Source organism: Mustela lutreola, chromosome 8 (genome assembly GCF_030435805.1).
Source record: "Mustela lutreola isolate mMusLut2 chromosome 8, mMusLut2.pri, whole genome shotgun sequence".
Classification (NCBI taxonomy): domain Eukaryota; kingdom Metazoa; phylum Chordata; class Mammalia; order Carnivora; family Mustelidae; genus Mustela; species Mustela lutreola.
Genome location: NC_081297.1, coordinates 65,552,863 through 65,576,882, shown reverse-complemented (window position 1 = coordinate 65,576,882; position 24,020 = coordinate 65,552,863). Strand labels below are relative to the sequence as shown.

General features: G+C 42.7%; 1 protein-coding gene across 2 annotated transcripts in view; it reads left to right on the top strand.

Annotated features, from left to right (window-relative positions):
• LOC131838806 (tubulin alpha-1C chain) overlaps positions 1-24,020 on the top strand; it is a 32,316-nt gene that overhangs the window by 5,247 nt on the left and 3,049 nt on the right. The window contains exons 1-2 of one of the 2 annotated variants that reach the window (XM_059185463.1): positions 20,819-20,979; positions 23,793-24,015. In XM_059185463.1, coding sequence (XP_059041446.1) covers positions 20,977-20,979; positions 23,793-24,015 — 226 coding nt within the window. In that variant the 5' untranslated portion in view covers positions 20,819-20,976. Of the gene's footprint in view, positions 1-20,818; positions 20,980-23,792; positions 24,016-24,020 lie in introns of those variants that run through there. The other variant, XM_059185464.1, reaches the window with a different exon arrangement.

Sequence of the window (24,020 nt, the reverse complement as noted above, 5' to 3'; positions counted from 1 at the left end):
TTTTTATGCCTTCCTCTTAAACTTTCTATATTGGTAGATGCTTATGCTTTAAGGTAGAAATATAGTTTTAAAATAAATTACATGTGTGTCTATAAGAGGATATGTAAGCATTAGTTTACTGATAAGTGCATTCAATCAAAAAAAAAAAAAAATCTGAGGACCACTTTTAAGCTCCGTGGAGAAGCACTGAAGGTTTTTGAGTAAGGGGGTGAAAGTGAGCATAATCATTGACTGTAGGTCATAGGAAGGGACCATACCAAGCATAGGTGGATCCACAAAAGTACCACCCCTGCCACTGGAGAGCGGCAGACAAGAAAATCAAGTAACAGTAGTGAATAATAGGAGTGAATAGTGTATCACTAATTAAAGGAAGGCCAATAAGGAAGAAATTTTAAAGAATATGGAGAGAGCAATTTTTTAAAAAGATTTTATTTATTTATTTGACAGACAGAGATAACAAGTAGGCAGAGAGGCAGGCAGAGACGGGAGGGGGGTGGGGGGAAGCAGGCTCCCCACTGAGCAGAAAGCCTGATGCGGGGCTTGATCCCAGGACCCTGGGACCATGACCCCAGCCAAAGGCAGAGGCTTTAACCCACTGAGCCACCCATGTGCCCCAGAACAATTGTTTTTTATTCTGTTTTTAAACGTGCATTTCCTGCAGAAAGAACTGAACTTTCAGCAAGGCCCTAAATGGTGATGGCCTCCCCACACTATTTTTATTTCAAATTCCAAGCATTCTGTTCGGTCATGTTCTCTCTTCTCCATCCTTAACCGCCAAGTTTATGTGTTTTTTTCTGATTTGGGGGGCCACATCCTTCATTTCTTAGAAGAAGGAATACCTAAAAATGTAAGAGTTTCTTATTAAGAAGGATTTACATCTATAGTCCTAATCTTTCAGAAACTATCAACAGTTTCATGGTTAAAATGTCCAGGATGAAAGAAGTCAGAGAAGTAATTTCCGTAGCTTCCCTATTTCTACTATACCCCAAAATTCCCAGAGGGAGGGATTTTAAAAAGTTCCCAAAGAACAGCATAATAAGGCATAATAATACCTTTCAGTTGTGTATAACAGATTCAGTCTCAAAGAATTTTCGTGATCTTATCCTTGCATTCCCACCAGCTATGTGTCCATTGAGTGTAAAGGCTATAATAAAGTTCAAGAGGCATTTCCAGACTCAGGCTGCACAGGACCTCAGGCCTCCTGACAAACACTGTTGGAAAGAACCCTGGAGTGTCCACCTCAATGCTTACTCAGATCCCACTGTCCTCACAATAACACCTTAGGCACGATTTTAGCCATTGAGCAAAAGAAGAAACAAAACTTGGAGAATATAAGTACACTGGCCAAGTGCACAATTACTAAGTGGCAGAACTGGAATTCAACCCAGGTTTGCCTTACTCAGAACCTGTTTCAGTGCCTGCGAGGCAACTGATGGTTTTTGCGGGACAGCTGCAGTAGGGTGGTAGAGGTAGCAGACAGATTACACCGTGTTTAGTCACTTATTACTCATCAAATATTTGTTGAGGAAGATGGGACTTCTGGCTCTGGCAAATCCTCTCCCTTAAAAAGCCATTACAAAGCTAGAAAAAATGGAGAAAACAACCATTTTTAGCACTGTAGAGGTAGATCAAAGGTATGTAACAATAAGAGGAGTGTTTTTGCTAGAAGAACTGCTAAAACTCAGTACTGACAGTGGGAATCTGTGGCACCCTTGTCTGGGGATGCTCCCATTTTCCAGCCCTGCACTCAGCCCAGTCACCTGGAGATTTTCCCGAGGTGGGGAGATGCCATAGGACTGGCAGCTTTGCTGCCACAGCCAAAGAGGACTTGCTTGACTTGGAGCAGGAGCAGGCCAATGGTTCTACTACCCTGAGGTTATAGTTGTGGTGGAGCAAGTGTGTTCTTGGATGATACTGTACACATTTACAGCTGAGAACAGAGGGACCAAGATCACAACATACTCCTAGCTGACCTTGAAGATTAATGCATAGAGGAACTGTGAAAGGGCCCAATGGAAAGTAAAAAGTAAAAACCTGAACTTTGAATGTGCTCCCCTACCCCTACACAAATTCATTATCAGAGGACGGAAGCCTTTTGGTTTGAGGTGTTTGAGCATAATTTCCATCCCATGATTGGCTGACCCTGGGGTTAATTAGACACAGAGGTGACCCCTGTGAAGCCAGACAAAAATAAAAACAAGAAAAAAGCAGAGATAGGAGCAGCCACACATTTCCGAGAGACATATTTCATAGGTTTAACCTAGGCAAATTACTAAATGCATGACACAAAAGACAGCCTTAAGAGAGAAAATCAGGATCGAGTTGCTACAATATATTATTTTTAAAATCCAGTTTTCAGTAAAATATGCAAAGAGAGGAAAGTATGACTCATTCTCAGGAAAGGCAGAAGTTAATAGAATCTAAGTGTCCCCAGAAGTTAGATTTAACAGGCAAAGACGTCAAAGCAGTTATTATAAGTATGCTCAAAGAACTAAAAGAAATCATGTTTAAAGAATCAAAAGAAGTACAACAATAGGGGCGCCTGGGTGGCTCAGTCAGTAAGCACCTGCCTTTGGCTCAGTTGACGATCCCGAGTCCTGGGATTGAGGCCCACATCAGGCTCCCTGCTCAGTGGAAAGCCTGCTTCTCCCTCTCCTACTCCACTCCCCCTGTTTGTGTTCCCTCTCTCACTGTCAAATAAATAAATAAAACCTTAAAAAAAGAAGTAGGACAATAATGAATCAATAAAGATGCATAATAAGGAAACTATTAAGGATTTTTCATGTACTTTCTAGAAGAGAAAATAAGCAATAGCTGAAACTAAAAATTTATTAGAAGGGCTCAGAAGCAGATTCAAGATGGCAGAAGAAAAGAATCAGCGAACTAGAAGAGAGGTCACTGAAGAAGAGAAAGAATAAAAACTGAAGAAAAATGAATAGAGCCTCAGAGACCTGTGAGAACACATCTTACGTACCAATATATGTGTAAGGGGGGGGGGGGGTGCCTGGGTGGCGCAGTCAGTTAACATTCAATTCTTGGTTTTGGCTCAGGTCATGATCTCAGGGTCATGAGACGGAGCCCCACCTTGGGCTCTGCCCTCAGCAGGGAGACTGTTTATGACTTTCCCCCTTCCTCTCTCCTCCCCCTCACATGTGCATGCTGTCTCTCCCCCAGATAAATAAATCTTTAAAGTAATAACAACAACATATGTGTAAAGGGAGAAAAAAGAAAGGGTCAGGAAAATTTTGAAGAAATAATGCCCTCAAATTTGGCAAGTTTGATGAAAAACATCAACTTATATATCCAAGTAGCTCAAGAAACCCAATTAGGGGAACTATAAAGAGATCCGCACCTAAATTCAAGATACAAACTATTTAAAGCCAACAACAGAAAGAAAATCTTAGGAAGCATCAAGAGAAAAACCACCATCATGTACAATGGAACATCTATCTATAGATATGTCTATATGCCATATATATGTCTATATGCCATATATATGTATATATATATAAAACTCACTTGAAACGACGGAGGCTGGAAGGCAGTGGAATTGCATATTCAAAGTGTGAAAAAGAGGACTATCACCCAAGAATTCTATATCCAACAAAAATTTCCAGATAAAAAAAATCTGAGCAAGTTTGTCTGTCTCTAGTAGAGCTACCCGACAAGATATGCTAAAGGGGGTCCTTCAAACTAATAGGAAAGGACACCAGATGGTAACTCAAATCCACAGGAGGAAATGAAAAGCACTGGAGCTAGTAAATTTATGGATTAGTATAGAGACTCTATAAATATATATTTTCTTATTTCCAAAACTTCTTTAAAAGATAAGAATTTATATAAGGCAATAATTATAACACTATGTTGATGGGTTATAACATATGCATGTAATATATCTGATAATAACAAATAATGTAAATATAACTAATATTAATTATTATAAAGATGTGAGATATATAATAATAGCACAAAAGAGGGCAAGAGAGAGTTACATTGGAACAGTTTCTACATTTTACTGAAATTAAGTTAGTGTGAGTCTAAAACAGATAATATTAAATTAAGATGTGTATCATAATCCATATAGTAACCATTAAGAAAATAACTAAAAATATATGTTTAAAAAATCTACATAAGAACTAAATGGCACACTAAAAATATTCAACACAAAAAGTGGCAGTCAAGGAGGAAGAGAGGTCGGGTGCGTGGGTGGCTCAGTGGTTAAGCCTCTGCCTTCGGCTCAGGTCATGATCCCAGGGTTCTGGGATGGAGCCCCACATCAGGCTCTCTGCTCACCAGGGAGCCTGCTTCCCCGCTTCTCTCTCTGCCTGCTGCTCTGCCTACTTGTGATCTCTGTCAGTCAAATAAATAAATCTTAAAAAAAAAAAAAAGAAAAAAAAAACAAATACCAAAATAGTAAATGTAAGCAAATCACATCAATAATTACATTAATTGTGAAAGGTCTAAACATCTCAATCAAAAGCAGAAATTGGCAGACTTGATAAAAAATTAAAATCCAACTATAAGATGTCTGTAAGAGACACCTTAGCTTCTATGACATCAATAGATTAAAAGAAAAGGATGAAAAAAGATTTTACTATGAATATAGTAACTAAAGGAGAGCCAGGGTAACTATATTAAAATCAGACAAAACAGGGGCACCTGGGTGGCTCAGTTGGTTAAGCAGCTGCCTTTAGCTCAGGTCATGATCCCAGCATCCTGGGATCGAGTCCCACATCGGGCTCCTTGCTCCGCAGGGAGCCTGCTTCTCCCTCTGACTCTGCCTGCCACTCTGTCTGCCTGTGCTCTCTCTCGCTCGCTCTCTCTCTGACAAATAAATAAATAAAATCTTTTTTGGGGCACCTGGGTGGCTCAGTGGGTTAAGCCGCTGCCTTCGGCTCAGGTCATGATCTCAGGGTCCTGGGATCGAGTCCCGCATCGGGCTCTCTGCTCAGCAGGGAGCCTGCTTCCTTCTCTCTCTCTCTGCCTGCCTCTCAGTGTACTTGTAATTTCTCTCTGTCAAATAAATAAATAAAAATCTTAAAAAAAAAAGAAAAAAAATAAATAAAATCTTTTTTAAAAATAAATAAATAAAATCAGACAAAACAGACTTAAGACCAAAAAAAAACAAAACTACTGGAGACAGAGGGACGTTTAATAATGATTAAGAGATCAATACATCAGGAAGATATAATAATTATACATATGTACATAACAGATCTGCAAAATACATGAAAGAAAAACAGGAGATGGGAGACTTAATGCTCTACTCTCAATTATGGATGGAACAACTACATAGAAAATCAGTGAGGATCTCGAAGACTTGAGCAGCACTATCAATGAACTTGGCCTAAACTATCTATAGAGCTCTGATTGACAACTGCTGAATAGACAGCCGATTAAGCACACATGGAACATTCTCCAGAATAGATCATATGTTAGGAGACAAAATAATTGTTCAATAAATTTAAAGTAATTCAAATTTTAAAAATTCAAATCACACAAACTATGTTCTCTGACTAAAGTAGAATTAAATTAGAAATCAGTAACAGAGAGAAATATGGGAAATCCCAAAATATTTGGAAATTAAGTAGATTTCTAAAAAGTCCGTGGGTTGAAGATACCACCAGGGAAACTTAAAAATATTTTGAACTGAGTAAAAGTGAAAATGCAACATACCAAAATTTATGGAATTCAGCTAAGAAATGCTTTGAGGGAGACCTATGTCAGAAAAGAAGTTTTCAAATCGATAGCCTAAATTCCTACCTCAAGAAAGTAAAAAATTAAAAGAAAAAAAAAAGAAAGTAATAAATAAGAAAAGCAACTAAACCCAAGGCAAGCAGAAAAGGGGAAATAAAGGTTAGAACAGAAATCAATAAAATAAAAAACAGGAAAACATGGGGTGTCTGGGTGGCTCAGTGAGTTAAAGCCTCTGCCTTCAGCTCAGGTCATGATCCCAGGGTCCTGGGATCGAACAAACGCCACATCGGGCTCTCTGCGCAGCCCGCTTCCTCCTCTCTCTATGCCTGCTTCTCTGCCTACTTATGATCTCTTTTTGTCAAATAAATAAATAAAATCTTAAAAAAAAAAAAACAAAACAGGAGAACAATATAAAAAATAAATGAGCCCAAAGTTGGTTCTTTGAAAAGAGCAACAAGGTATGTTGTTTTTTGTAAACTTTTAGGTAGATTTACCAAGGAAAAAGGGAGAGAGGAGACACAAACTACCAATATCTGGAGTGAAAAACATCAGTGCCTACCCTTTAAGAATTAAATTTTTTGTAAGGGTATATTATGAACAATTTTATACCAAAAAGACAATTTAAATGAAATGGAAAAATTCCTAGGAAGACAAAAATTACCAATACCAATTCAAAACAAAGAGAAAATCTGAATAATACTTACATCAAGTAAAAAAAAAAAAGAATTAATATTCTAAAATCTTTCCACAGGAAGAGCCCAATCCCAGATGGTTTCACTTGTGAATCCTATTAAAGGTTTAAAAAAGAGGGGCACCTGGGTGGCTCAGTGGGTTGAGCCGCTGCCTTCGGCTCAGGTCATGATCTCAGGGTCTTGGGATCGAGTCCCGCATCGGACTCTCTGCTCAGCAGGGAGCCTGCTTCCCTCTCTCTCTCTCTGCCTGCCTCTCTGTCTGCTGTGATCTCTCTCTGTCAAATAAATAAATAAAATCTTTAAAAAAAAAAAAAAAAAGGTTTAAAAAAGAAATAATACCAATACTTTACAATTTCAGAAAATAGAGTAAGGAATACTTCCCAGTTCATTTTATAAGGCTGGTATTATCCTGATACCAAAGCCAAAGACTAGAAGAAAACTGCACTTCAATATATTTTATGAATATTGATGTAAAAATCCTCAACAAAATACTAGCAAACTGAATCCAACAACATATGAAAAGGATTATGTACCATTGCCAAATAGGACTTACCCCAGGAATTCACTGTTGGTGGAAAATCCCAAGATCAATTAACGTAATACATCATAATAATAGGAATAAGGACAAAACCCACATGATCATCTTAATACACGAAGAAAAAATATTTGACAAAATCCAACCCATTCATGATAAAAACTCTCACAAACGAGGAATAGTGGAAGGGAACTTCCTCAATCTGATAAAGGACATCTACCAAAAACCCACAGTTAACATCCTGTGTCCATCAGCCGATGCATCACTAAACAAAATATGCTATATTCGGGGTGTCTGGGTGGCTCACAAGGTTGAGTCTCTACCTCCGGCTCAGGTCATGATCTCAGGGTCCTGGGATTGAATCCCGCATGGGGCTCTCTGTTCAGCGGGGAGCCTGCTTCCCCCTCTCTTTCTGCCTGCCTCTCTGCCTGCTTGTGATCTCTCTCTCTCTCTCTATCAAATAAATAAATAAATAATCTTTTTAAAATATGCTATATTCATATAGTGGAATATTGTTCAACAATCAGAATGAATGTAATACCGATACATCTGCAACTTGAATTAACATCAAATACATGCTAAGGGAAAGAAGACAGATGCAAAAGTATACACATACACACACACACACACATATATATGATTCTACTAATATGAAATGTCCAGAAAAGGAAAATTTATAGAGATGGAAATTTATAGAGATGGAAAACAGATCTGTGGTTACACTGGGTAGAGAGCAAGCTTGACTGGGCTATATGTCCGTAATGGGCTGGCAGCTGATGAAGGACATGATGGCAGCCATCACAAAGTTAGCTACCATAGATGGGAAGCCATGAGAAGACTTTAAGTAGAGAAGTGTTACGATCTGATTTTTTTAACAGGATCATTCTGGCTGCTGTGCCAGGAGAAGATAGCAGATAGTCAGAAGGAGCAGAAGAGGCAGGGACATTGGCACTGGTCCAAAGTGGCTATAGTGGAGAGAGTGGAAAGTGGCCATTCCATAGATATATTTTAAAGGTAGAGCAGTTTGGATTTGCTGATAGATTGATGGGAGTGATAAAAAAACAAGAGCCAATGACATCTCCCAGTTTGGAGCCCAGGCCGCTGGAAGAATGGATAACCATTGTCTGAGATGTTGGGGAAGAGCATGTTTAGGCAGAAAGTTAAGGAGGTTAGGTTTAGGAATCTACCAGATATCCAAGCAGAGACGTCCCACAGGCAGTTGAATATACAGGTCTGGAATTCTAAAAAGCATTTCAAGTTGGAGACATATGTGTGTATCAGTGTATGGAGAGTATATAAACCAAGAGACTTGATGAGATCAACAAAGATGCTGGTGGACAGGAATGAGACCTTGAGCCCCTGACATTAAGAGTTTAGGAGAACCAACGGGAAATAACATTGGAGACTGAGAAAGGGCAACGAGGAAGAAAACCAGAAGAGTCCTGGAAACCTAATGAAGAAAGTGAAGTGCTGGGGCACCTGGATGGCTCAGTGGGTTAAAGCCTCTGCCTTTGGCTCAGGTCATGATCTCAGGGTGCTGGGATCAAGCCCCGCTCCTCGGGCTCTCTGCTCAGCAGGGAGCCTGCTTCCCCCTCCTTCTCTGCCTGCCTCTCTGCCTACTTGTGATCTCTCTCTCTCTGTCAAATAAAGAAATAAAATCTTTAAAAAAAAGAAAAGAAAGTGAAGTGCTTCCCAGTGATCAGCAGTGTCAAATGATGCTGATAGGTTCAATAAAATGAGAACGTGAGAACTGACTGTTGGATTTGGGGATGTAGAGGTCATGGACAACCTTGACAAGAGCAGTGTTAGAGAAGGGGTGATGATTAAAGGCTGATTCCGGCGGGTTCAAGGAATGGTGGGAGAGAAACTAGAGGCAGTGATTGTAGATATTTCTTTGCTTTCAAGTTGAGGAGAAAAATAGGATAGTAGCCATGGGCAGAAGTGAAATCAAGGGAGGCTGTTTTGGAGATGGAAGAATATGTCCTTATACTAAAAGAAAGCAGTGAATAGAGGGGAAATTGATGCAGGAGACAGAAAAGAGAATCAGTAGACTACTACCCTTGGCAAAAATGGGACATAATATCCAAGTGGAAAGACTGGCCTTGTAGAAGAGCATGGACAGGTTGGTACCTAGAAGACAGGCTAGAAAATGTGGGTTAAATCACAAACAGGTGTATTGTTAAGAAAAGCCATCCCAAATAGGCAAACAGGATTATTGGGTATCTTTTTAGTGAAGAGCTGTGCTCGGGGAGCAGGCCCGCTGGGAATTACCTGATTTTAGTGGGGCACATACCTTTGCTTCACTTTCTATTTACTTTTTTTTTTTTTTTTTTTTTTGACAGAGAGAGGGAACACAAGCAGAGAGAGTGGGAGAAGCAGGCTTCCTGCTGAGCAGAGAGCCTGTTTCGGGGCTTGATCCTAGGACCCTGAGATCAGGCCTGAGTTGAAGGCAGAGGCTTAACCCACTGAGCCACCCAGGCACCCTTCTATTTACTATTGATGAGGATATTTTGCAATTCTGTTTCTACAGAAAACTTATAACAATGCAAACAATTCTTGTGTGACAGAAATGCAAATTATGTCTGTCCTGTGGAAAAGAGAACCTCATAGGTTCTGGGGTTTGGTTTTGTTCTGTTCTGTGTTTTGCCTTGTCGGGCATTAACCATTTTTGCATCTAACCTAGCAGTCTTATTCTAATATTTATCAACATGTTTCCTGGTAAATATATCAACTCCTGTTCCTCAAATGTTCTTTGTATCAGCTTTATCTTTTTTTGTTTGTTTGTTTCTTAGTTAATAAATCATAGCCATATGTTTATTCTATATTTATATGAGTCATAGTCTTAAATTTTTATTTTAACAGCTGACGGGGTCTGGTGGACCGTCTCTTCTGATTGCATCTATTTTCTCAGGATGCAAAGTTGTGAACTAAGAGTGGGAATGGGGAGGAAATTCGGGGGGGGGTTGAGGATTGTGAAGAAGATAGCAAAAGACTTTTTGGAGAGTGGGAAGTTGGAGAGACTGAGGGAAACACCCTATGACTGCTGTAAGGCCCACTGGAGGTTCGTAGCCATGAATTTTAAAGGGCTCTGTCAGCATGCCACAGCCATGCCCACAGGCATGGGGTAGGCTGGGTTAGATTTTATCAGGTTTGAGGTTTTGCTAAGTGAACACAACAAAGAAAATGGAGCAAAGGAGTTGCAGGTGTAAGCAAGAGTATAATTATAGTGATGGACCATAAAAGGAGAGATGGGAGGACACAAGGGGATAAGGACAGGGTCCTTTACCGGACGGAAGGGAAGGCGGAAGGGTCGATGGCTTGTCAGTCCCATTAAAGAAGCATTGTTGGAATTGGCATTCTCTTGCTGGAAAAGTGGAGGTGGTAGTTGGATACTTGAATGCTTAAAATTGAATTCATGCTGAGGGGCGGTCTATGGGGTGGGGATGCTTATTAGAGATAAGAAGTAGTTGGGAGGATGGAAAGTAAAGCACAAGCGTGAATAAAAGGGAAGAGATGCAGGGTAGTAACTCAAGCGGGAAATGACACTATGGTGGTTTAGTCCTAATCTGTGTAGACAGAGTGAAGGGTCAAGAAAAGGGGTTAATTTATAAAGCAAGATCCTAGGGGATGTGAGCAGGAATAAAAACTAGGGCACAAGTACATGGGAGTAGAATTAATAAAATTGGAGGGGACCCTAATGAGATAAGAGGGCAGGTAGTATCAGGAACAGAAAAGAAACATTTTGTTGAGGATAGATCAAAGCTGTTGGAGCTCCGATTAGATCCCTTAATCCTCTCACTAAGTTAGGAATATAGGTTATCTGCTAGGAGAGGACAGGTAAGAGTAGATTAGGAGTTTAAAGGTAGAGAAGAGAATGGGAGCAGCTGATAAGCCTTGGGAAATGAATAAAAGAGATGAGTGAAAGAAATCATACAGTAGTGTGGGGCAGAGAAGGATATGAGAAGTTGAAGTCTTTGAGGAAGCTGAGAGATTATCTGAATTTCCTGTGTCTCTGTAAATGTGGAAAACACAATAACCTACTTATATGGGTTAATGTATACAATTTACATGGGTTACAAGGTCGATCACATAGAAATTTTACTAGTGTTTGTCATGACAAGCCCGAACAATGGTGCCTTTAAGTTCCTCTTGAGCTCCAGATCCCCATACTCACTACCAACTTAACTAGCCCTCGCAATTTGTATGTTCGGAAGGTTATCCAGAACTCGCTACTGGAAAGCCAAAATCAATCTTACTTCAGCCTTGTATCTAGAAAATAAACAGAAGTAACCCCCTACCTCCTCTGGTATTTCCTATCACGATTATCGCTAAGGCTCCAGAGAGAAAGCTCAAAGCCTTTGCATGTCTCTCACTCCCCCGATCCAATTAGACACCAGTTTCTACACTGTGAACACCTCTCAAACCTTGCTCCTCCTCCTATTACAATTGCTCGCAAACTGTCCAGAATCGTAGGAGGTTTCCGGATTCTAAACTGGGGAGAGTGGGGAGATATGGGAGAGTGAGGCAGAGTGGTCGTGCTCTCCCGGAGGAACCAGCTCTCCTGGGCCAGGTTCACACACAGGCTTGGACGTCTAGGCTCTAATGGGCTTCCAGTCTCCAGTTCCAGTTTATGCAGGAGCACCATCTGTGGTCCCACATCCATACTTGGGGCCTTGTTTTGTTTTATTTTAGTTTTACTTTATTTATTTATTTTAAATATTTTATTTATTTATTTGTGAGAGACGGAGAGAACAAGCAGGGGGAGCAGCAGGCAGAGGGAGAAGCGGGCTCCCACTGAGCAGGGAGCCTCACGCAGGACTGGATCCCAGGACCCCGGGATCATGACCTAAGCTGAAGGCAGACACTTGACCGACAGCCACCCAGGCATCTGGAGGCCTTGTTTTTTTATTTTTTGTTTTTTTTTTTTTAAAGATTTTACTTACTTATTTGACAGAGATCACAAACAGGCAGAGAGGCAGGCAGAGAGAGAGGAGGAAGCAGGCTCCCCGCGGAGCAGGGACTGAACAACTGGAAAAACGGAGTAGATACTAAGATGAGGAACACTTTGGGAGGAGCAGGTTCAAGGGTGATGAGGAGAGAAAGACCAGGGCTTGCTTTGGACATAATGAGTGTGAAATGCCTATTAGGCATCCAAGTGGGGAGCTGAGGTAGGGAGTGAATCAGTATGCAGAAGGATCTCACAGTAGGAAGGGACTTCCAACCCTTTCTCAAAGAAAACACTTTTTAAGATTTTATTTTTAAGTACTTTCTGCGTGCAACATGGAGCTCAGACTCCCAGTCCTGAGATCAATAACTGCATGCTCCACCCACTGAGCCCGCCAGGCGCCCCTGGATCCTCAAATCTCTGTATTAGAGAATCCAGTCTGGGTAGACATGTGCCTGACAATAGCTCAGTGGCAGAAAAGAACACTGAGACCCCAAACAAAGTCACCTTGAGGAAAGCAGTCTAGTAAGTGATATAGTTAAAACAAGGCCTCCAAGGGCGCCTGGGTGGCTCAGTGGGCTAAAGCCTCTGCCTTGGGCTCAGGTCATGATCCCAGGGTCCTGAGATTGAGCCCTGCATCAGGCTCTCAGTCTGCCATTTTATTGTTGTGTCCTCACAGAACAAGAGAGCTCTCAAGGATCCTTTTAGAAGGGCACTAATCCCATTCAGGAGGACTCCACCTTATGACCTAATTACCTTCAAAAGCCCCACCTATTTCCATCACAGTGGAGGTTAAGATTTCAGTATATGAATTTGGGGGCACACAAACTTTCAGCCCATTGCGGGCTATCTGGGCCCTGACCAGGGGCCTTGAACCACCCCCCAAACCCCTAATGCAACTGAGCAAACTGGCATCGAGGGAACAGGTTTCTTAGCTTGTTAGGTGACCTACATTCCAGGTTATTTTTTCCCTTGGAACAACTTTGGTTTACTGTCAGTCATTTCAGGCATAGTAAAGGGGAAGAGCATTCTGAATGTAAAATTTCTTTGTTTTGAGCACAAAGAATTCTTTCCTTCTCCTTTCCTTTTCCCACAATAACATGAACCGGGCTCTGTCCCTTGGGTTTGGTACAAATAAACCAAGCCACTGAAGGAAAAGGGTAAGCAAGTTGATTTTTTGTAGTTACAGGCTGTTCCACATAATCCATTTACAAGGTCAGCAGGGACTACAACTTACCAAAACAAAGAAGTATGTAATCTAAAATGAGGAACTCTTGATCCATCAGAAAGAAGCAAAGACCTTTTGGGGTTTCTAAATAGCTTATATTCCTGACTCTATTGGAACAAAATATGCCAGAGGGTAGGGAGAAAAGTACATAGACTAGAGGGTCAAAATAGCAAAATGCTATAAAAGTAAAGGCCCGTGAGTACAGAGCCACATATGTTAGAACTCTGTACCAGGTTTCACTGTGTCTTATAATTGAAAGGTTTGGGGATCATTCCATGTTTGGATGATTTGGGGGAAAAAACATGTAATTAAAGTTATAGATATAAAAGTGGTTCTATATTAATGTTTTTGGAGAGAAAAAGTAATTCAGAAATGAGAGTCTTGTGTGCCTGGGTGGCTCAGTGGGTTAAGCCTCTGCCTTCGGCTCAAGCCCATGATCTCAGGGTCCTGGGATTGAGGCCCTCATCAGCCTCTCTGCTTGACGGGGAGCCTGCTTTCTTCTCTCTTTCTCTCTGCCTGCCTCTCTGCCTACTTGTGATCTCTCTCTCTCTCTCTCTCTGTGTCAAAATAAATAAATAAAATCTCTTAAAAAAAAAAAAAGAAGAAAGAAAGAAAGAAAGAAAGAAATGAGAGTCTTAAAACTGAATTCCTAAGGAACGGGGTGAGGATCCAAGAGAGGAAGGCCAACTAAAGGCAGTGTGGGCCAGTGTGTGACTTTAGGTAAGTTATTTAATCCCCTGAGCCTCGGTTTCCTCTTCTGTAAAATGGAGGTAACAAGTGTCCCTGCCTCGTGAATAGTTTAAGACACGTAAACTCCTCCATCCGGAGGTGAAAGCCCAGAAAGGCGACCCTGGTACTAGTTGGTGGAGATGCCGGGGAGGAGGGCAGTAAAGGATTTGGGGACTTTTATAACCCAAGAAATCAAAGGATTGGGAAAGAAAGAGTTGATTGGGATCAGAGGACCAGGAGGTAACCCTTTCATAGCCCTGAAAGGCTGAACTGGGAGGAGAAGCCAGGCTGGGCTTTTGGGCTTTGGTTAGCTGTGGGGAAAGGATTCAGCCTGAAGCCAGAGAGTGAATCAACTTTGAGAAATGGGGGTGGGCAGAGTGGGGAAGATCTTGTTATGCCCGGAGTAAAAGAACTAAGAGAAATGGCTGGATTTGGACCAGTGTGGAAATAGGGGCAGTCCAGATGGTGTGCGTGTACCTGTTTAACAACTAGCCGGGAGTGTGGTGAGACCCTAATTAGTAGTGTTCACTGATTTACCTCCATGGTGTAAATATAGCCACCACTGCTGACTTCAAGCTCCCCACGTGATGTCCAGCTGGTTCACAAAAATCCTGAAACTCTGATGATTGGCTCTGGCAGACCAATGAGTAGAGGGACTAGCATGAAAGCATGAGGGGTTCAGATTAGGGAGAACCCCAAGGATTTGAAGAGGCTGAATGCTTTCAGCCAAGCTAAACTACCAGAATAACATGAGACTGATTCATTTTCAATTTTCCCAACTGCATATAATTGATGCACTGATATCCCCTTGGATTGTGGTACTAATGTACCAGTTATGTAGAAAAAACGAATAATCCTTGCACCGAAAAATGTTTGGCTCTGTGTCCTGGGAGGGGAGAAGGAGGAGGCAGATGGGGAGACAGGAGAAGACAAAGGGGAAAGATCATCCTGAGAGTCACAGTCTCCAGTAAATCCCTTACTCTCTCAGGGGCTGGCAAGAAATTATAATCACAAGGAAAGAAAACTCTCAGGGGCCTTCCACTTTGGGCTGCCGGGGTTTTTTTTTAGGTACATGAATACATAAAATTATTAAGTAAACACTGCTATAAATAGGGAAGATTTCCAGACTCCAGGATATGATCCACTTAAGAGAATAATAATGTAGATAATTGAAGAATTTGAGTCCAGTAGCTCCTTTCAATCTTCTGCAAGAGAATTCAACCTGCCTGTCCTAGAGGGATGGGGGCAGGGCAGGGGACAGAGGGAGTGGTTACTCATTGCAGGAAAGATGAGAAGGAGCAGGAGGTGAGAAGGCTTGGCTGTGGTCCACTGAGTGGAAATACTGTGGAAGTACAACCTCCTCAGTTTTTTCAGTTAGTCACTGGGAGGAAACAAGTCTGAAGTACTGTATGTTCACTGAATGAAAGCAGATTAGAGCAAGCCAAATGATATGTCTGTGGGAATAAAATGTGCAATTTCAGAAATGAAAGCCAGTCTTCTCTGGTAACACCCCCCCCAATGGACCTAGCTTAAAAGGCCCCGATGAAGGGGAAGTCCAAAATACTGCTCTGGCAACAGGGGGAGGAGAACGTTGAAAGAACGTGTAAGAAAGATATAAAGGTTGCAGATATTTTCAGGATAAAGATCAGTAAGTGAAAGCTAAAAAATCTAATTATTATTTTCCCCATAAAAGAAAACAACATATTACCTAGAAGATAAATCTGCCCTTCTATATTTACAAGGGAGTGAAAAAAGAAAAAACAAACCGCCTCAGAATACAGAGATTTAAACTAGGCTTGTAGGGGTGCCTGGGTGGTTAAGTGGCTGCCTTCAGCTCAGGTCATGATCCCAGGGCTCTGGAATCAAGGCCCACATGGGGCTCCCTGCTCCGCAGAGAGCTCCCTGCCCCCCCACCCCCGTCACAGCCAGCCCCAGTTCCTGCATGTGGGCCCACACTCCCTCTCTCTTTCTCGCAAATAAATAAATAAGATCTTAAAAAATAGCAACTGCTTGAAAAGAAGGTGGTTGCACTTAACTGCAAGGAGTCCCAGATGTCCGCTGGAGGTCTTAAAAGTAGGACAAATTCTTCTTTTTCTTGCTATATTAGTAGTAGCTTTGTCTTAAGACAATACATTCAGTAAGTGACTTTTCTAGGACTTCCTTTTCTTGTGAACTAGTGCCAGAAACAGGCTAACGGAGGGCCTAGAAATAAAAGAGGCATCTGTCCTTTCAGGCATTTATTCTGAGTTTCCCTCTCTTGTGGTTTAGGGTAAGTTATTTCAATCTCAGGACCTTATTTCCCACGGTTCTATAAGAAATACCTTTGTTAACAACTCATCTTTGAAAACTCCATGGCACTGTTGCCAAGTAGAAACTATCTTACTGTAAATTGCTGTAGAGCACAGTATAGGCATACCATTATTATTGTAACATGTAATTTGTAACTGGACACAAATAAATTCTTTAGCATTACTGGTATCCTAGCATGAAAAGTGGCAGTCAGACTGAAAAAAGAAAAGGTTCAGTTTCCTCTGAATTCTTTCTGCTTTGTGAATGTTCTGTGGACATACTACATGACGGTGAGCCCGAGGAGGTATGCCACGTCTCCTGCATTGTAAGGCTCCAGCAAGAGCCTCATCTCTAAGTATTTATCTAATGTACTGGTGATTCTTAAAAAAACCTGACTGAATGAAGCATTTTTTTCAACTTTGCTAATTTTTTAAAAATAAAATATTTATTTATTTATTTATCCATTCATTCATTCAACAGAGAGAAGGACAGTGAGAGAGGGAACAGAAGTGGGGGTAGTGGGAGAGGGAGAAGCAGGCCTCCCTCCAAGTCAGCTTTGCTCATTTTGGAATAGTTCATATGTACAGCAGAGAGCTCAAGTCACAGGATCATGGAAGGTCAGGGCTAGAAGAGGCCTCAGAGATGAAACTGTTCAATCCCCTCATAATGCATACGGGAACCGGGGCCCAACAAGGAGAAATGCCCTTCCAAAGTTCTATCATCAAAAATGGCAGGGCAGCGGCTCTCTGTTAATAACTCAACATGTCTGTGGTGGATTCTAGAACATTTCAACTAGAAAGTAAAACTGGCTTCTGCCTCTTCTCACTCTGTAATTTTTTAGACCTATTTATATAAAGGTTAAATTTTTAACTGTCCCCTCAGATTTTTTTTTTCCCTCCAAAACAATCCAGCAGGGGGCAACAAACTTAAATATGGTTCCCAATGCTTAAAATGATTTTATTTTTTTTTTTTTAAGATTTTATTTATTTGACAGACAGAGATCACAAGGAGGCAGAGAGGGAGACGGAGAGAAAGGAGGAAGCAGGCTCCCTGCTGAGCAGAGAGCCCAATGCGGGGCTCAATCCCAGGACTCTGGGATCATGACCTGAGCTGAAGGCAGAGGCTTTAACCCATCTAGCCACCCAGGTGCCCCTTAAAATGATTTTAAATTCCAAGAGGATGCACCCTCATCTCTAATATTGTCCTCTGCCACCATCGCCTCCACAGTAACAGTTGTGGATTTTAGTGTTTTGTCGTGTGTATATGCTATGTATTTTTAAAAAATCTCATTTAGTCCTCACATCAGTGTATCTACATATAAGTTATATATTATCCCCATTTTATATAGAAGGAGATTTAGAGAGATTACAAAATTTGCTTAAGGACTCACAGCTAGAAAACAAAAACAAAAACCAGAATCCAAATCAAGGTAATCAGGACTGCAAAGCACTTAAACATATTGAAGTTCCTCAGGGCCTAGCTGCTTGAATATGAGTTGGTAGAGCTTGAGAAGGAAAATAAAGGTATTTAAATGAATCATATAAGAAGTATAATCTAAAAATAAAATGCCGGGGCACCTGGGTGGCTCAGTCAGTTAAGCATCTGTCTTCAGCTCAGGTCGTGATCCCAGGGTCCTGGGATCGAACCCCACATTGAGCTGCCTACTCAAGCGAGGCACCTGCTTTTCCCTCTCCCACTCCTCCTGCTTGTGTTCCCTCTCTCTCTGTGTCAAATAAATAAATAAAATCTTAATAAATAAACAAATAAATAAATAATAAAATGCCTATTATTTTTAAATTGCCACACTGAACTATTTTCATTAGGGTTACTAATGACCTCCATATGGCTAAATGGTCCTTTTTGAGTTCTCTGCTTTCTTGACCTGTCAGTAGCATTTGACCCTGCTAATCATCCCTTTTCCTTGTTTCCAGGATCTCATACTCTTGGGTTTCCTCCTAACTTACTGACTGCTCATTTTCAGTGTCCTTTGCTGGCTCTTCCTCTTTTCCCAGAGTTTAGTACTTGGTCCTCTTCTCTCGTGTTTCCACACTCACTCCAGTCACATCTCACCCAATGTCATGACTTGAGGATGGCATTTAGATGTCTATCTCTACCCAGATCTCTTTCCTTGGAGATCCAGACTCTCATATCCAGTTGTGTCCTAGACATCTCTACCTCTACATAGACATCAACATCTTGACTTAACATGACCAAAAACAACCCTTGATATCAACACCCTCCAGGCCTGCCACATTCTCAGCCTTTTGCCTCTGTTGATGGCAAATCCATCTCTCACTCATTCAGGCTAAAAACTAGAGTAACCCTTGGCTTCTCTTTCTCTCACAAGTGAGACTTTGGCCCTATCAATAGAATGTAGCCAACTCTAACCACTTTTCACTAATTCCTCTGCTACCACTCTGGTCAGAGCCTTCATAATCTCTCAAAAGGATTATGGCAATGAGTTATCATCTTAAGATGTCTTCCTGCTTCTACCTGTGCCTTACTGTAATCTATTCTCAACACAACAACCAAAGAACCAAAGTGATCTTTTTTTTTTTTTTAAGATTTTTATTTATTTATTTGACAGAGAGAGATCACAAGTAGGCAGAGAGGCAGGCAGAGAGGCAGGCAGAGAGAGGAGGAAGCAGGCTCCCCACTTGAGCAGAGAGCCCAATGAGGGGCTCGATTCCAGGACCCTGAGATCATGGCCTGAGCCGAAGGCAGAGGCTTTAACCCACTGAGCCATCCAGGCACCCCCAAAGTGATCTTTTTTAAAAAGGCAATCAGGTCAGATATTTTTTCCATGTTTTCAACCCTACATTAGCTCCTCATGTCAGAGTAAAACTCACAGGACTTGCAGTGGTTTACAAAAAGCATAAGATCTGGCTCCTGTTTCCTCTCCCGTCTCATCCTCTACTCTTTACCTTTTCCAGCCAAGCTGGCCTCCCTGCTCTTCCTTCCAGGAACACTAAGGGCTCACTCTTGCTTGGGGAGGGGGGCGGGAGTTGGGTTCCAGCTGCTCACTGTTAACCACTTGGCTAACCCCTCATGACCTTCAAGTCTTTGTTCAAATCTCAGGTATGATTAAGGCTAACCCCATCATCTTGTTTATATGGCAAACCCTCCCCCTACTCCACCCTCTGAGCAGTCTCATTCCACTTTGCTCAGTATTTTCCTATAGCCGTCCTATGCACTCTTCAGGTTCTGATGAATTTTATGCTTTACTTATTTACTGTGTTCATTGTTTCTTTCTTCCTATCCCTCCTAGAACACAGACTCTATGAGGCAGAGATCTGCCAATTTTTTTCACATGTGTATTCCCAAGAACTCAGAAATTGTGCTGAAGATATTGGTGGAATGAATTAAAAGGTTGAAAAGTTTTACTAATTAACACTAAAATATTTAGCAACAGACTATGATGCAAGTTATTCCAACTTTCAGAATATCCTGCCCCACAGTAGGTTCTCAATAAATATTTGATGACCTAACTGGGGTACTGTCATTTGAAAAGGAGTCTCTGTGCATATTTCCACTGCGTTTACTTTGTGTGGAACAGTTGGGATGTATCTTGAATTCTGCCTATTCTGTATCCCAAATCCATTTTTCTTTTCATTTTGCCTCTTTCTACTTCAGGAAAAAATCCTGTAACTTCTATTCTGTAGAGCAGTCACTTTTGTTCTCTGAATATTTCCATAAACTCTATCACCCTGAGAGGGTGAGGAGCTAAGATAACACGATAAAGTTTCAAAGAAAGAAAAACAGCTGAAGTAAAGCATGCTTCTGAGAAATAAACCTTTGCAGAGACGGTCAGCACGGTTTATTGACCATCAGGCTGTACAAAGTAGTGAGGGCTTATGGGCAGCTCCATTACTCCAGCTGTGCGAACTTAAACTAGTTTAATTCCTCTGAGGCCTCGTTTCCTCATCTGTAAAATGGGGATGACTCACAGGGTTTGTCGTAGGGATGAAATGAGATTGATATAGTGTGAAAAACCAACTACTCGAAATAGCACTAAGAAATCGTAGCTATTATAACGAACGGATGAAACTGCTTTTGCATCAACTGAAAGGAGACTGTTGTTAGGGACAAAAGGTTCATTTAAAAGAAGGTAGAAAAACAAGAAAAGAATATGGGCTTTAGGCCGGCTGGTGGTAATTAAGAGCTGGAACGGGGAGCAAGGCCTTCTCTCTCCGGAATCCCTCGGCCGCCAGAGAAGCGGGCGCCAGGGCTCTGCAAGGCGGGAGCGGGGGCCCCGCAACCGGGAGGCGTGCGGCGGGGACTGGCTGTCGGTCTCGCCGGCCGCCGCTCGATGGTCCGGAGACCCCCGGGCGGGGGGCACGGCGGGAGGGGCTGCGCTCCCTACACCTGCCCCCTAACTCCTGCGGCTTTACCCACCTGACGACCCCTCTCCTTCTCCCGGAACCCACTGGGAACCCGGTAGATGCTTTGCCTTCCTTTTCCTTCCGATCGCCCTCCCCATCCTTTCCCCGCCCCACCCGCGCCTTCCCAGGCCCCAGGATGTCTCCTCCCTCCCTAGCGCCGGCTCCTTCCGAAGAGTTTGGTTTGAACTTTTGAACCCACCAATCAGCGCCGCGCGCCCTCCTCTCTGCGGGGCTGGGTGCGACCCGGCGTCCTGCCCGCTTCCCCGGGCTCGGAGGCGGGGTCGCAGCGGCCGGGGCGGGGTCAGGGGCCCGCCCCCAGGTCACGTGGCCACGGACGGGGTATATAGGGTCCCTCGGGGGGGGGGCGTACTTACCACTTACCACTTCTCCCCCGGACTCCTTGGTAGTCTGTCAGCGGGAGAACTTTGTCGCCGTCCCCTCGCCTTCTCCAGCTCCAACGAACCCTATAAGTCTCAGTCATGGTGAGTGGAGGGGTCCTGGGGATGTGACGTGGAGGTGAGAACAGCCCGAAGGGGCGGTGGAACCCGGGTGCACGTGGGGCCGCGTCCCGGACGCCTGCCAGTAAACTGGCTTCTGATGACCGGGTTGGGAAAGCCGAGTTTACCGGCAAACTTATGTTCAGGCTCGAAAAGGCGGCCAGGACGCTTCCTTGGGGGGAAGTGGAAAGCCCTCTAGATCCCAGTGAGAGGGCATCGCCCCAGGGCTCGCCACAACCGAAGGCAGACCAGTGAGCCGTCACATTGGCCCCGAAAGACTTGTGAAAACTAAAAAAATCCCTCCCCTCCATTTCTCTAAATGACTTCACCTTCCCGGTGTCTTAGCACTCCGGCCCCGAAGGTGCATCCACTTCCTGGCCCCCCTCTCCGGCGTCCAGTGACTCCCCGCTGAGTCACCTGGGTCTTGTCTCCGGGGAGGGCTTCCAGTTGCATCAGTCCACCTGAAGGAGGTAGGCAGGCTGCTCCTTTTAAGGGAATTATTAACCGCCACTTTGTCTAATTTTGCAATTCTAATGTTAATGCAATGGGATGTTTATAGCTCAAGCTTTGTGCTTAGGCCACGTTTTTAAAAACCAGTCTATAAAAAGACAGTTTCTTATAAAACTGTTGAGTAAACAAGTACTAACAATGTGTTCTTAGAGAAGGTCTGTTGGAGGTCTACCTAAAAGAAGTCATGCTGTTAAGCCAGGATTTGTGTATTAAATGTTTAAAAATAATATCCTTAAAGAAAGGGGGATACAGTGAAGTCACCCTCATCAGAGACTACCCCTGTTGTCAAAACTAAGTCTGGCTATAACAAATTGTTTGAGTGCATTTCAGCAAGGGAGGTGGAAAGATACTTGTCAAGGAGTGATTCAGAAAATAGTGCAGCTTTTTAAAGAAGGGCTGGAGAGCAAGAGCAGCAGACGGATTTAGGCAAGCACTGGCTAGATTAATAGTTGTTTTTTTTTTTAAGGTGGCTGCTTATCCAGTGAAAGCTAGACTAAGTGAGTTGATCACCTGTGTCTTCATCTCCTGAGTGGCCAGGAGAGAGTGGAGGGCAGGTAGTGACCATGGTCTAACAAGAAAGCAATTAAGAGGGGCACCTGGGTGGCTCAGTGGGTTAAAGCCTCTGCCTTCCGCTCAGGTCATGATCCCAGTGTCCTGGAATGAGGCCCCCCCACCCCCTGCTCTCTGCTCAGCGGGGAGCCTGCTTTGGGCTCGCTCTGTCTCCCTCTCTGCCTACTTGTGATCTGTATGCCAAATAAATAAAATCTTAAAAAAAAAAAAAGTGTTGCACAGTGAAAGTTGTTTTGGGCTCATAAGTCAATAGAAGAAACACTTCATTAGAATGAAAGGCTTTTCTCAAATACTTTATCTCTTTGGGCCTGGAGCTGTCAGGAACTGCACTCTCTCCAGCTTTCCTGGGCTGTAGAATTTCCAAAGTCCAGTTAAAGGTAAACATGATGCAATGGTAAATAGTCATAGGTTCATTAGAACAACCAACTCCCCTTTCTCCCACAGCCCTAGAGCTGGGTGAGTCAATGCAGGTAATCATGAGCTCGGTGATGTGGTGAGGAGACCATGGGTGTTTTATGAGGAGTGTAGGCGGGAGGGAGGACCATAGGTCAAAGGTTGTGGATGTTTGGGGTTTTTAATTATCTCAGCTTATGAAACTAGGCCCTTTGAGATCTTAGTGGTGGTGTTTTCTCTAACTAGTTTCCTGTTAGCAGCTTTTAAAAACTTGAAACCCTCATATTTGGGGAAAACATAAAAGGAGGTAGATATTTGGTGTCAGTATTTTTTGAAAGTCCTCTACTAGTCTGCAAAGTAGTCTGACTTACGGTGAAATACAATAAAGCACCATTTTTTGTCTTCCCCTTAAATCTGAAGGCAAAGATTCTGTGTTCACAGTCTTACTTTACTAGGCAGAAATGAGTTTGGAAACTTCTAAATGATCTTGTTCATCAAGTAAAGGAAAACAGACATTTTCCCAATATCGTTAAATTCTTGACGCCGAAGGCTTTTTCCTCACAGTACCAGAGATCTCTGTATGTACATCTGGGTAGGAAACAACTAATTCCTTAAGCTATTAGTCAAGTCTCGTTGACACTTCTGCCTTCTATTTCCACGTGTCTTCAACCCTTCCTACTCAAGATGTGTTGATAGTATAGGAAAAATCTTCTTCCTTAAGATTAAGTTCTTCCGCAGGGTTAAAAAGCTGCCTCTGACCACAGTTTTTAGAATACAGCCAGCTGCTGCTTATCTGGCATTTTCTCCGTGAGTCATATGGCTGTGGTTTGCTGGTTTAAGCTGGTTTTAAAGGGAGAGGCAGAAGCCCTTGTCTTTTAAAGAATAGGATTAAAGAGGGACCAGAATGAGCTCAACAGTTACACAATCACACAGAATGAATCAGAGCTCCAAAGGGGAATTTTGCATGCCTTTAAGGAATCGTGGCAGGATATTTCCCAGGAGCTGGGGGAAATGTATTGCTTTAGCACAGCTTCAGTCTTTCTAAAATGGTAGAAACCTGACCTTGAATATCTAATGTGACTACAAAGCAAGGGTCTGATCTCTGGTCCTGCCTAGTAGTTTATTAACATATCTTTGGTTTTGCAAAGCATTTTCTCCGAATTAGTCACCAAAGGCTCTTGCTTGTGAAATAATCTTGGGCAGGAGTGACTTCAGAAAGGTGATTATCTATCCTGAAGGTTAATTAGTCATTTAGGTGTGAATCATTCCTAAACAGTTCCATCTGATCTGTCCTATTCTGGTATTTTCCTTCCTTCTTCTCACAGCGTGAGTGTATCTCCATCCACGTCGGCCAGGCTGGTGTCCAGATTGGCAATGCCTGCTGGGAGCTCTATTGCCTGGAGCATGGCATTCAGCCCGATGGCCAGATGCCAAGTGACAAGACCATCGGGGGAGGAGACGACTCCTTCAACACCTTCTTCAGTGAGACTGGCGCTGGCAAGCATGTGCCCCGGGCCGTGTTTGTAGACCTGGAACCCACAGTCATTGGTGAG